Below are 12,270 nucleotides of genomic sequence, written 5' to 3'. Positions count from 1 at the left end.
AAAATGTGCAGTTTTGTCACACAACACAATGCCAGATGTCTCAAGTTTTGAGGGAGTGTGTAATTGGCATGCTGACTGCAGGAATGTCCATTAGAGCTGTTGCAAGAGAATTGAATGTTCCTTTCTATTTGGAAGTTCAGGGATGCAGCTGATATCAACCCGTTTCAAGAACTTGCCATGGCTGCTGTGTCTGTGTTGTCCTTGCCACACTCGAATGCTGAAGTCGAGAGAGTATTCAGCCAAATTAGTGTGGTAAAAAGCAAACTTAGAAATCGGATGTCCTTGCAGACCCTTAACTCCATCCTGTACATTCGATATGGACTGAAGCTGTCTGGTGAGGCTTGCTATGAGCAGCACCGGCTGCCTGATAATGTTTTGCAGCTTTTTGGCACATCAGCTGCTTACTCATTTAAATCAGCTCCCTCAGTTGCTGAACCTGCCATAGAGAGCCTTGACCAAAATGATGATGACCCACTCTTTCTGTGAGCCAGCACAGCCTGTGTGTGTGTGGAGGGGGGTCTGGAAAAAAAGCAATTAACCTGAATTAGGGCCAAGCTAGTTACCATAATTTTCTCACATTGCCATTGACAGTTTTTTCTATTGTCTCTTTTTGGTCCATTTAGATTGTTAATGTAGATTGTATACCAAAAAATGTTATGGTTAAAAATGTTCATGTTTTACTGTGACTTGTTGTAGGCTCCTAAGTGGACCATAAGGTTAAAAACCAAACCAAACCAAATTAAGAAAACTAAAAACTAAACTAAAAAACTAAGTAACTCCGCCAGTGTCTCTTTTGGGTCACTTTCTGAGTGACAGTGAGGGCTTTGCATAGGTGCTTTGTTGCGTTTTTTTGTGAGACTGGAACGTAAAATAACGTTTTTAACCGGTTCGTATAGATCACTTTCGTTCTCGGTTCTGTTCCTCTAAAAAAAATAGCTGTCTTCTGTTCTTCTGTTCTGTTCCTTGAACATGTTACAATCCCTGATGTATAGGCTACCTGCGCCTCCCATCTGAAGCATACGTTAGTGTAGTGTATTGATGACGTTACAAGTGCAATTCCGAAATTAGGGAGAGGTGTTTAATTAGAGAAGAAGGGATTTACTTTTTCAATGCTAGTTAAGGAATACTATAGTTATCAAATTTCACATCAGATGTATTAACTACAAAAAGGTAAGACGTGTTTGTAATTATAGTGCTGCTCTGCACACATCATGCTTGTTAGCCCAACTAGGAAATTCAAAGACATTCAAAGTTCCTTCATAAAAGCCGATCCTCCTTTAGTATAATTCTGTGGGCCTATTTCTGGTAATGCATGTCATAACAAGATGCCCAGCACTTCAAGTCGAGCTTCCTCTATCCTCACCCTCAATTTCAGTTGCATCTAGCGCTCTACGTGACTGGCAGCATAGTGTTTGTCTTTCATTACAATTAAACCATTCTGTTACAGCAAAATAGAATTTGCTCTTAATTACTTATCTATGCAAATTAAATCGATTACCCACTCCACAGTAAACTGTTCTAGCTGCACTGATTGGTAAAGTAATTCAATGTCGAGTTCAATCTTTTTTTAAATTATTAAAATATTTCAGAGGTTTAAAAATGTTTTTGAACGAAAACAATATAAACCGCTTCAGAACTTTATTTTGCTGGTCGGAATAAAATAAATAAATAATGGTTTTGTTCAGAACTAAACGGTTGGAAAATAACTTTGGTTCCAAACCTTGCTACATCACATAAAATCAGCAAAAAAAGAAACGTCCCTTTTTCAGGACCCTGTCTTTCAAATATAATTAGTAAAAATCCAAATAAAGGATTTAAACACTGTTTCCCATGCTTGTTCAATGAACCATACACAATTAATGAACATGAACCTGTGGAACGGTCATTAAGACAGGAACAGCTTACAGACAGTAGGCAATTAAGGCCACAGTTATGAAAACTTAGGACACTAAAGAGGGCTTTCTACTGACTCTGAAAAACACCAAAAGAAAGATGCCCAGGGTCACTGCTCATCTGCTTGAACGTGCCTTAGGCATGCTGCAATGAGGCATGAGGACTGCAGATGTGGCCAGGGAAATAAATTGCAACGTCTGCACTGTGAGATGCCTAAGACAGCGCTACAGGGAGACAGGGTGGACAGCTGATCATCCTCGCAGTGGCAGACCACGTGTAACAACACCTGCACAGGATCGTTACATCAGAACATCACTGTAGTATCTGGGATCTACATCGGTTTATATTAGTTACTGTGCTGTTACTAAGCAATAATGCATTACGGCAGTGTTACGTTACTACACCTAATAGGAAATGCACATGCGCACTGGGGTGCCCGGAAACTGTAGAGCACGAGGGGTTTTGACTAAACGAAAACTAACTGTCTCCTGCCTGGTCATTTCTCCACAACACAAATATTACAATCACACCTGCGGGACAGGTACAAGATGGCAACAACTGCCCGAGTTACACCAGGAACGTACAATCCCTCCATCAGTGCTGAGACTATCCGCAATAGGCTGAGAGAGGCTGGACTGAGGACTTGTAGGCCTGTTGTAAGGCAGGTCCTCACCAGACATCACCGGCAACAATGTCGCCTATGGGCACAAACCCACCGTCGCTGGACCAGACAGGACTGGCAAAAAGTGCTCTTCACTGACAAGTCGTGGTTTTGTCTCACCAGGGGTGATGGTTGGATTCGTGTTTATCGTCGAAGGAATGAGCGTTACACCGAGGCCTGTACTCTGGAGCGGGATCGATTTGGAGGTGGAGGGTCCGTCAAGGTCTGGGGTGGTGTGTCACAGCATCATCGAACTGAGCTTGTTGTCATTGCAGGTAATCTCAATGCTGTGCGTTACAGGGAAGAAATCCACCTCTCTCATGTGGTACCTTTCCTGCAGGCTCATCCTGACATGACCCTCCAGCATGACAATGCCAGAAGCCATACTGCTTGTTCTGTGCGTGATTTCCTGCAAGACAGGAAAGAGCCCGGATCTCAATCCCATTGAGCACGTCTGAAACCTGTTGGATCGGAGGGTGAGGGCTAGGGCCTTTCCCCCCAGAAATGTCCGGGAACTTGCAGGTGCCTTGTGGAAGAGTGGGGTAACATCTCACATCAAGAACTGGAAAATCTGGTGCAGTCCATGAGGACGAGATGCACTGCAGTACTTAATGCAGCTGGTGGCCACCCCATCCCCCCCCCTTTTTTAGGGACACATTATTCAATTTCTGTTGTTCACATGTCTGTGGAACTTTTTCAGTTAATATCTCAGTTGTTGAATATTGTTATGTTCATACAAATATTTACACAAGTACAAATATTTACACAAGTTAAGTTTGCTGAAAATATACTCAGTGAGAGACATTTCTTTTTTTTGCTGAGTTTATGTGCACAAAGTCATTGCTCTCTCGCTCTGCTGTGTGTGCATCTTGCTAGCTGTTACTCAAATGGCGAGGGGCTGAAGCTCATTGCCTAGAACTCAAATTGCTAGGGGTCTGGCTCACGTGTAGGAAAATGTAGGGGAAATGGCGGGGCACAGCTTCCAGAAAAGCAGTCGCTTTCAAACTAGGATTTGGCTAATTGTGTTAAAACAGGAATTCTGCATGTATGAACTACACATTAACACATCCATCCCAAAGCGGGAGTTTAAAAAAATACTTAGTAGTCACCGAAGTTCCGGAGCATGTAGTTAAGCAAGCTAGCTAACTATATTATTAGCAATGTTGGCTAACTTATCAAGCTAAAATCTTACTGATATAAGAATTGTTTCAACCTCAAAAACACTTGAACACAATCATGTCGGATTTCCGACTTCCCAGTTTCCCATTTCGCACAAGCACGCAACGTCACCTATTGATGATTTTTCCCACTAGTAATTAAGAGTTGGAGGGACATTTAAGTGGATTTTTCCCTGTCATATGTGGTAAATACCACCTTCCCCACTTGGTTATGAACACAGCATTCATTAGCTGAACATTAACTACAGATATTCATAATTCATGACATCCTAGATTTTCTTTGTCTCAAAAGATACAGATTTGAACATGTCCTTATGATTGGATAACTTTAGGGTTTGGCTCCTTTATATTTTAAAAGTAAAGACAATAACGACTTATTATTGTAACATTACAGCGAACGAATAATATGATTGTTTATCGTGGCTTCAATTCCCAGCATTCTAATTAAGGACCAGTCAGCTGATATTGATGATGTCATTCAAAACAAGACAGTTAACTTTTGTCCTCTCAGGGCTTTGAAAAGGACGTTCCAAAAGAGGTAATTTAGTTACAGATATGGCATGTGTAGCTAGTCATATTATAATCGACAGCAATATTGTCTGAATAAGCTTCAAAACAGTTTACCAAAGTGTCAAATGCCAACGTAAATAGATTCGGTCAGCTAACGTTCCCCAGCTAACGTTAGTTAGCATACCAGGCACTAGTGTAGGCAGTGAGTGTTACGATGGTTTAGCTAAACTAGCTATTAGATATGAAAATGACCTTGTAGATACTTAAATAGATTTCGCTATATCCAGTAAGCATTTTTGTTGTTGTTTCCAAATGTTTATAATTGTTTATTTTCAGAGTAACCTAACGATGTCGATTGTGAAAAGTGGCTTCCTCCATCGGCAGAGTGAGTGGAGCTGTAGCTAACGTTAGCTGTACACTGTCACTAGTGCAGTACACAAGTCTGTCACAAACCTGGAGTGTAATCATTATTCCAAACGTTTTGCAACGAAAACTAGCGTTTCTATTGGACAGATTCATGTAGGTTCCTCCCTGTTTTCTGAACATGTTCAATAGAAGTGCTTGTTTTCGTTGCAGAAATGTTTATTATTGTTTTTTTCCTGACACTTCACAGAATTTCGTCATGCAGTTTTCCATACCACCATGGGCTTTTTGGGGCTTAGACCTGTGTTTGCACAAAGTGTTAAGAGTAATTAAATAAAATATAATTAAATGATACAGGCACTATTCTGCGGCGGTGGAAGAGGAACTGGTTTGATCTGTGGTCTGATGGGCGGCTGGTTTTCTATGATGACCAGCACCGGCGAGATATGGAGGATGAGATCCACATGAGAGTGGACTGCATTAACATTCGCAGTGCAACTGCATGTCAAGGTACTTGACTACTTACATCTGCTATACTTTTCTATCCAATCCTCTCAACTCACAATAGGATAAAATGTGAACTACCCCCCCCCCCAGCAATCTTAAAATGAATGCTCTAACTGTAAGTCACCTTGCATAAGGGCGTCTACTTAATGACTAAAATGTATCCACACCAACCCATCAACCAACAGTCCCATCCACCTTTTCACTGTCCACAGATCTAAACCCTCCAGAGGGCAGAAGTCGAGATGCCCTGCTCCAGATAGTCTGCAGAGATGGACGGGTTATCAGCATTTGTGGAGACAGTGCAGATGATACACTGTAAGACATCTTTCCCATTGTAATTAATATGACTGATTAGTTGTGTGTGTATATGGGTTAGCCTACTGAAAACTCATGTTTATTCTTGTTTTCTCATCATTGTTTCAGGGCATGGACCATGGCTCTCCAGGATGCCAGAATCAGCTCTGTGAGTTTCTGCTGGTCTGAAAAGACCCTGCCTGCATATCCTAGTCTACTTATGGACAGTATTATAGCTCAGGTCTTAATATACAGTACCAGTGAAAAGTTTGGACACACCTACTCATTCCAGGGTTTTTCTTTATTTTTACTATTTTCTACGTTGTGGAATAGTAGCGAAGACATCAAAACTATGAAGTAACACATGCAATAATGTAGTAACCAAAAAAATATAAAACCAATCAAAATATATCTTATATTTGATATTCTTCAAAGTAGCCAAACCTTGACAGGTTTTCACACTCTTGGCATTCTCTCAACCAGCTTCATGAGGTTGTCACCTGGAATGTGTTTCAATTAACAGGTGTGCCTTGTTAAAAGTTAATTTGTGGAATTTCTTTCCTTAATGCGCTTAAGCCAATCAGTTGTTGTGACAAGGTAGGGGTGGTATACAGAAGATTGCCCTATTTGGTAAAAGACCATGTCCATATTATGGCAAGAACAGCTCAAATAAGCAAAGAGAATTGACAGTCCATCATTACTTGTGAGACATGAAAGTCAGTCAATCAGGAAAATTTCAAGAACTTTGAAAGTTTCTTCAAGTGCAGTCGCAAAAACCACAAAGAGCTGTGATGAAACTGGCTCTCATGAGGACCGCCACAGGAAAGGAAGACCCATAGTTACCTCTGCTGCAGAGCATAATTTCATTAGAGTTAACTGCACTTCAGATTGCAGCCCAAATAAATGCTTCACAGAGTTCAAGTAACAGACACATCTCAACATCAACTGTTTAGAGGAGACTGCGTGAATCAGGCCTTCATGGTTGAATTACTGCAAAGAAACCACTACTAAAGTACACAAATAAGAAGAGTGCTCAGCATATGTGGGAACTCATTAAAGACAGCTGGAAAAGCATTCCAGGTGAAGCTGGTTGAGAGAATGTCAAGAGCGCAAAGCTGTCATCAAGGCAAAGGGTGGCTACTTTGAAGAATATAACATATATTTTGATTTAACACTTTTTTGGGTTACTAAATCAAATTTTATTAGTCACATGCGGTGACTACAACAGGTGAAATGATTACTTACAAGCCCCTAACCAACAATGCAGTTTAAAAATATATATAATTACAGATAAGAACAAGAAAAAACTACATGATTCCATATGTGTTATTTCATAGTTTCAATGTTTTCACTACTATTCTACAATGTAGAAAATAGTACAAATAAAGAAAAACCCTTGAATGAGTAAGTGTGTCCAAACTTTTGACTGGTACTGTGTATATATATCCAACTGCAATTATAAACTGACATATAGCTTATTATTCACAAGAAACTGGGATGTGAACACAATGCATAGGAGAGTAATATTGTGATACTAACAGTGGTGTGAAATATAGGGTATTGTGTTAAGAGACAAGCGGTGTGTCCCCAGACCCAACACACACAGCACTGTCATGTCAAATGTGTAAATAATCTATAGAGTGTGCGTGTAGTATACATTTCATACTAACTAAGCACTATTATTTATTTGCTCTCGACTGTCGTATCAAAGTTAATTGTTTTTCAAACACCATGACTGCGTTTACACAGGCAGCCCAATTCTGATATTTATTTTTGAGTAGGCGTGCAGAAACCTTGGACTGGTATTGTGTGTATCTCTTTATTTTTAGGTGGTCGCTCCTCCTCAGATTGGCTTTGCACAGCAAATTGTTGCTTCTGCCCCTCCTCCATATTCTGAATATGGTCCTCCACCTCCGGTATGTATGTGAACTTGCTGCCTAGACTTTACGTTTCTAAATATGCTTTTAGCAGTCTAGTGCTACCGCTTTAGTCTACCGCTTTACTTACTCCACATTTTGTTGTTACAGCCTGATTTCAATCTACATGCAATACCCCTTAATGAGAGTGAACAGTTGGTTTTTAGACATTTTTGCACATTTATTGAAAATAAAATACAGATATCTCATAAGTATTCCCACCCAAGTCAATACTTTGTAGAAGCACCTTTGGCAGCGATTATAGCCGTGAGTCTTTCTGGGTAAGTCTGAGGTTTCCACACCTGGATTGTGCATAATTTGCCCATTTATTCTTGAAGAAATTATTCAAGCTCTACCAAATTGGTTGCTAGACAACCATTTTCAGGTCTTGCCATAGATTTTCTAGTAGATTTAAATCCAACTGTAACTCGGCCACTCAGGAACATTGACTGCCTTCTTTGTATGCAAGTCCGGTAAAGATTTGGCCGTGTGTTTTAGGGTATTGTCTTGCTGAAAGGTGAATTAATCTCTGTGTCTGGTAGAAGGCAGACTGAACCAGATTTTTCTCCAGGATTTTGCTTGTGAATAGTTTTATTTATTTTCTTTTTTTCAAAATCCTAACAAAAACCTCCCCAGTCCTTAACAATTACATGCATACCCATAACATGATGCAGCCAACACTATGCTTGAAAATATGGAGTGGTACTCAGTAATGTATTGGATTTGCCCCAAACATAACACTTTGTATTCAGGACAAATAGCTAATTGCTTTGCCACATTTATTTGCAGTATTACTTGAGTTAGTGCCTTGTTGCAAACATGATGCATGAATTGGAGTATTTTTTTGTTCTGTGCAGTCTTCCTTCTTTTCACTCTGTCAGTTAGGTTAGTATTGTGGAGTAACTATAATGTTGTTGATCCATCTTCAGTTTTCTCCAATCACAGCCATTAAACTAACTGTTCTTTTAAATCACCATTGGCCTCATGGTGAAATTCCTGAGCGGTTTTCTTCCTCTCTGGCAGCTAAGTTAGGATGGACGCCTGTATCTTTGTAGTGACTGGGTGTATTGAGACAACATCCAAAGTGTAATTAAGAACTTCACTATCAAAGGGTTATTCAATGTCTGCCTTTAAAAAAAATATTATTTTTTTAAATGTACTTTTTTTTCACACCAATAGGTGCCCTTTGAGACATTGGAAAACGTCCCTGGTCTTTGTGGTTGAATCTGTTTTTAAATTCACTGCTCGACTGAAGGACCTCACAATAATCTGTATGTGTTGGGTACAGAGATGAGGTAGTCATTAAAAAAATAATGTTGAACACTATTATTGCACACAGTGAGTCCATGCAACTTATTATGTGACTTGTTAAGCAAATTGCCATAACAAAGGGGTTGAATACTTATTGACTCGAGACATTTCAGTTTTTCACATGTAATTAATATATTTAAACATAATTCCACTTTGACATTATGGGGTATTGTGTGTTGGCCCGTGACAACAAATCTACATGTAATCAATTTTACCTTCAAGCTGTAACACAACAAAATATGGAAAAAAGTAAAGGGGTGTGAACTTTCTGAAGGCACTGTAACATGGTGTTTATGCTATCTATATATTTTTGGATAAATGTATATGGCTTGCATCAGTTCTCTTGATACCAGGGCAGTAGTGGTAGTCTCCCCAATAGTGACACAAGTGATATCTGCTTTTCCAACAGGTTTATGTTCCGGATGCTTATGGAGGGTATGCCCCAGCTCCTCCTGTCCATGGCACACAGATCATTTACTCAGCTGATGGGCAGCCCTATGCTGTTGCATACCCCTATCAGTACCAAGGTATGCACAGGGTGAATTCACACTTTTTTTAGTTTGCATGCTCCCGAAGGAATGTCGAAGTTACGTTGATAATCACATTTAATTAAATGTTCCTTTGTTCTTTTAATGGATGTAATCTTTCCATTACTATTTTGCAATATAGCTTTTTTTTCACCATTCTAACTCCAGTTAATGTTTCCCACCGTGATTTGTAGGAGCATATCCTATGAGGAATCCCCAAGGGATGAATCAGGTTATTGTTCACGAGCGTCAACGTGACGATGGAGGAGACGTGGCTCTCAGCATGCTCGCTGGAGCTGCGACTGGATTGGCTCTTGGCTCTCTCTTCTCTGTCTTCTAGTGTCTTCATAGGAACAGCTTACAACGATACCCACCCCCAACTGACACACACCGTTCCCACATGTTGGTAGCACTGCAACTTCATCTCTGTAGCCATGTGACAGCGATGGAGGAGTTAAATGTATGTGATGGTTGGGCTTTGTTCACCTATGACGCATGATTGTGATGTGCCAGTAAATTACTCCATTTGTGTCCTTACCAAAACTTTTGATGTATTAATGCTCTAGCACTTTCTATTAGGCACAGTAGCTATTATGCAGCTTGCCTCTTTTGTTTGTACTGTCTGTCCTTTTGTTTGAAACACGAATGTACTTTTGAATAAACGCAAATGATAATTGGATATTATAATGCACATTTGAAGGAAAGGTTTTGAGAGAGATATTAAATATATATTTTCAGGTCTAGCGAATTTCAAGTGTTCTGATGTCCCATGTAATAGAGTGGTCAATAAGAATGTGGAAAAAAGTATAGTGGCACCTGCCTGAGTGTGTAGGCTACATTTATTTGTTCCTTTGAGGGTTGTGCAGCCTGATTCTTCACCTAAAACCTGTCTTACATCCAATGTGCAATTGTGAGGGTTTTCTACTTCATCTTTGTCATTTTACTCACCTTCATATGTTGTTACTTCGTTATTGTCATTCCTTTAATAACATGGTAATATATTAGATATAATTTGTTAAGGGGAAGTGAACATGGGATTTGTTTTCTTCTTTACTACAGTCCTTGTTTTGTTTTCCTATTACTATTGTCGGCTGTTAAACCTGTATTTTATCTCACGTTTGAATGGATTTTCAGGAGATGCATGTGTTTGTTAGGGTATGCACAAGCATCATCAGGTTCATCTTAAGTTTAATCGCTGCTACAACAGAGAACTGAAAGATACTCCTTGACATTTTAATTGTTTTGACTTTACTCACACTCCCCAAATGATTTTTAAAATATTTAACTTTTTCCTGTTACTGATAGTAATGGTATATTTGACTAATTACATTGTGCTCTTTGGTTAAGTGGGTAAGTTACTAGTTAAATAATTGAGTGGCCCTGTTTTTCTTTTTTTTATCACTGAACACATCATAGAGACTGGTTTTTCACCTATTAACCTTTTATATTCAATTTCAAAGTCTTACATTTCATTCAAAGTTATGCCACCTTGTATAGACATTTGGAATACTAGGTTATGTTTCCTCTTTTGACATGAAAGTTGTATACAGTAATTTATGATATAGGATATTTATTTGATAACAAATGAAGTAAAAATCATACCTTACATTTCAAATGGGAAACATGCTTTGTTATGCAGAATTAATGCATTGTTTATTGCTCTTCAGTGATGTATGACATTTTAACCATTATGTATTAAATGATCATTAAATTCACATTAATTCACTTTTGAAACTATATGTAAATCCTAGCAACTTCTAGGATTTCCACCTTGGCTCAAGGGAAGCTGCTTGATGTCACACGGGCTGCGTTTACACAGACAGACCAATTCTGATCTCTTTTCCAGAAATTCGTCTTTTAACTGGTCATTTGACCAATCACATCAGATCTTTTTCAGATCTGATTGGTAAAAATACCAATTACTGAAACTAAATAGAATTGGACTGCCTGTGTAAACGCAGCCATGGTGTTTGAAAAACAATCAACTTTGATATGACAGTCAAGAGCAAATTAATAATAGTGCTAAGTTAGTATGAAATGTAGACTACACGCACACTCTATAGATTATTTACACATTTGACATGACAGTGCTGTGTGTGTTGGCTCTGGGGACAAAACACTTGTCTCTTAACACCGTTCCCTATATTTTACACCACTGTTAGTATCACAATATTACTCTCCTATGCATTGTGTTCACATCCCAGTTTCTTGTGAATGATAAGCTATATGTCAGTTTATAATTGCAGTTGGAAATATATACAGTACCAGTCAAAAGTTTGGACACACCTACTCATTCAAGGGTTATTCCTTATTTTTACTATTTTCTACATTGTAGAATAATAGTGAAGACATCAAAACTATGAAATCACACATGGAATCATGTAGTAACCAAAAAGTGTTAAACCAACCAAAATATATTTTATATTTGATATTCTTCAAAGTAGCCACCCTTTGCCTTGATGACAGGTTTGCACACTTGGCATTCTCTCAACCAGCTTAATGAGGTATTCACCTGAAATGCGTTTCAAGTAACAGGTGTGCCTTGTTAAATGTTAATTTGTGGAATTTCTTTACTTAATGCATTTGAGCCAATCGGTTGTGTTGTGACAAGGTTGGGGTGGTATATAGAATACAGCCCTATTTGGCAAAAGACCAAGTTCATATTATAGCAGGAACAGCTCAAATAAGCAAAGAGAAACAACAGTTCATCATTACTTTAAGACATGACAGTTAGTCAATCCAGAAAATTTCAAGAACTTTGAAAGTTTCTTCAAGTGCAGTCACAAAAACCATCAAGCGCTATGATGAAACTGGCTCTCATGAGGACCATCACAGGAAAGGAAGACCCAGAGTTACCTCTGCTGCAGAGGATAAGTTCATTAGAGTTAACTGCACCTCAGATTGTAGCCAAAATAAATGTTTCAGAGGTCAAGTAACAGACACATCTCAACATCAACTGTTCAGAGAACACTGCGCAAATCAGGCCTTCATGGTCGAATTGCTGCAAAGAAACCACTACTAAAGTACACAAATAAGAGATTTGCTTGGGCCAAGAAACACAAGCAATGGACATTTGACCGGTGGAAATCTGTCCTTTGGTCTGATTAGTC

General features: G+C 39.0%; 1 protein-coding gene across 2 annotated transcripts in view; it reads left to right on the top strand.

Moving 5' to 3' along the window:
* LOC139406593 (pleckstrin homology domain containing, family B (evectins) member 2) overlaps positions 1-10,885 on the top strand; it is a 61,210-nt gene extending 50,325 nt beyond the window's left edge. The window contains exons 1-8 of one of the 2 annotated variants that reach the window (XM_071149355.1): positions 4,179-4,270; positions 4,579-4,627; positions 4,963-5,115; positions 5,325-5,427; positions 5,536-5,575; positions 7,236-7,322; positions 9,043-9,160; positions 9,355-10,885. In XM_071149355.1, coding sequence (XP_071005456.1) covers positions 4,591-4,627; positions 4,963-5,115; positions 5,325-5,427; positions 5,536-5,575; positions 7,236-7,322; positions 9,043-9,160; positions 9,355-9,500 — 684 coding nt within the window. In that variant the 5' untranslated portion in view covers positions 4,179-4,270; positions 4,579-4,590 and the 3' untranslated portion in view covers positions 9,501-10,885. Of the gene's footprint in view, positions 1-4,178; positions 4,271-4,577; positions 4,628-4,962; positions 5,116-5,324; positions 5,428-5,535; positions 5,576-7,235; positions 7,323-9,042; positions 9,161-9,354 lie in introns of those variants that run through there. The other variant, XM_071149356.1, reaches the window with a different exon arrangement.
* The last annotated feature ends 1,385 nt before the right edge of the window (positions 10,886-12,270 follow it).

The sequence above is a fragment of the Oncorhynchus clarkii genome, chromosome 4 (genome assembly GCF_045791955.1).
Source record: "Oncorhynchus clarkii lewisi isolate Uvic-CL-2024 chromosome 4, UVic_Ocla_1.0, whole genome shotgun sequence".
NCBI classification, from domain to species: Eukaryota; Metazoa; Chordata; class Actinopteri; order Salmoniformes; family Salmonidae; genus Oncorhynchus; species Oncorhynchus clarkii.
Note: the sequence above shows the minus strand (reverse complement) of the source record. Positions and strands in the feature narration are given on the sequence as shown.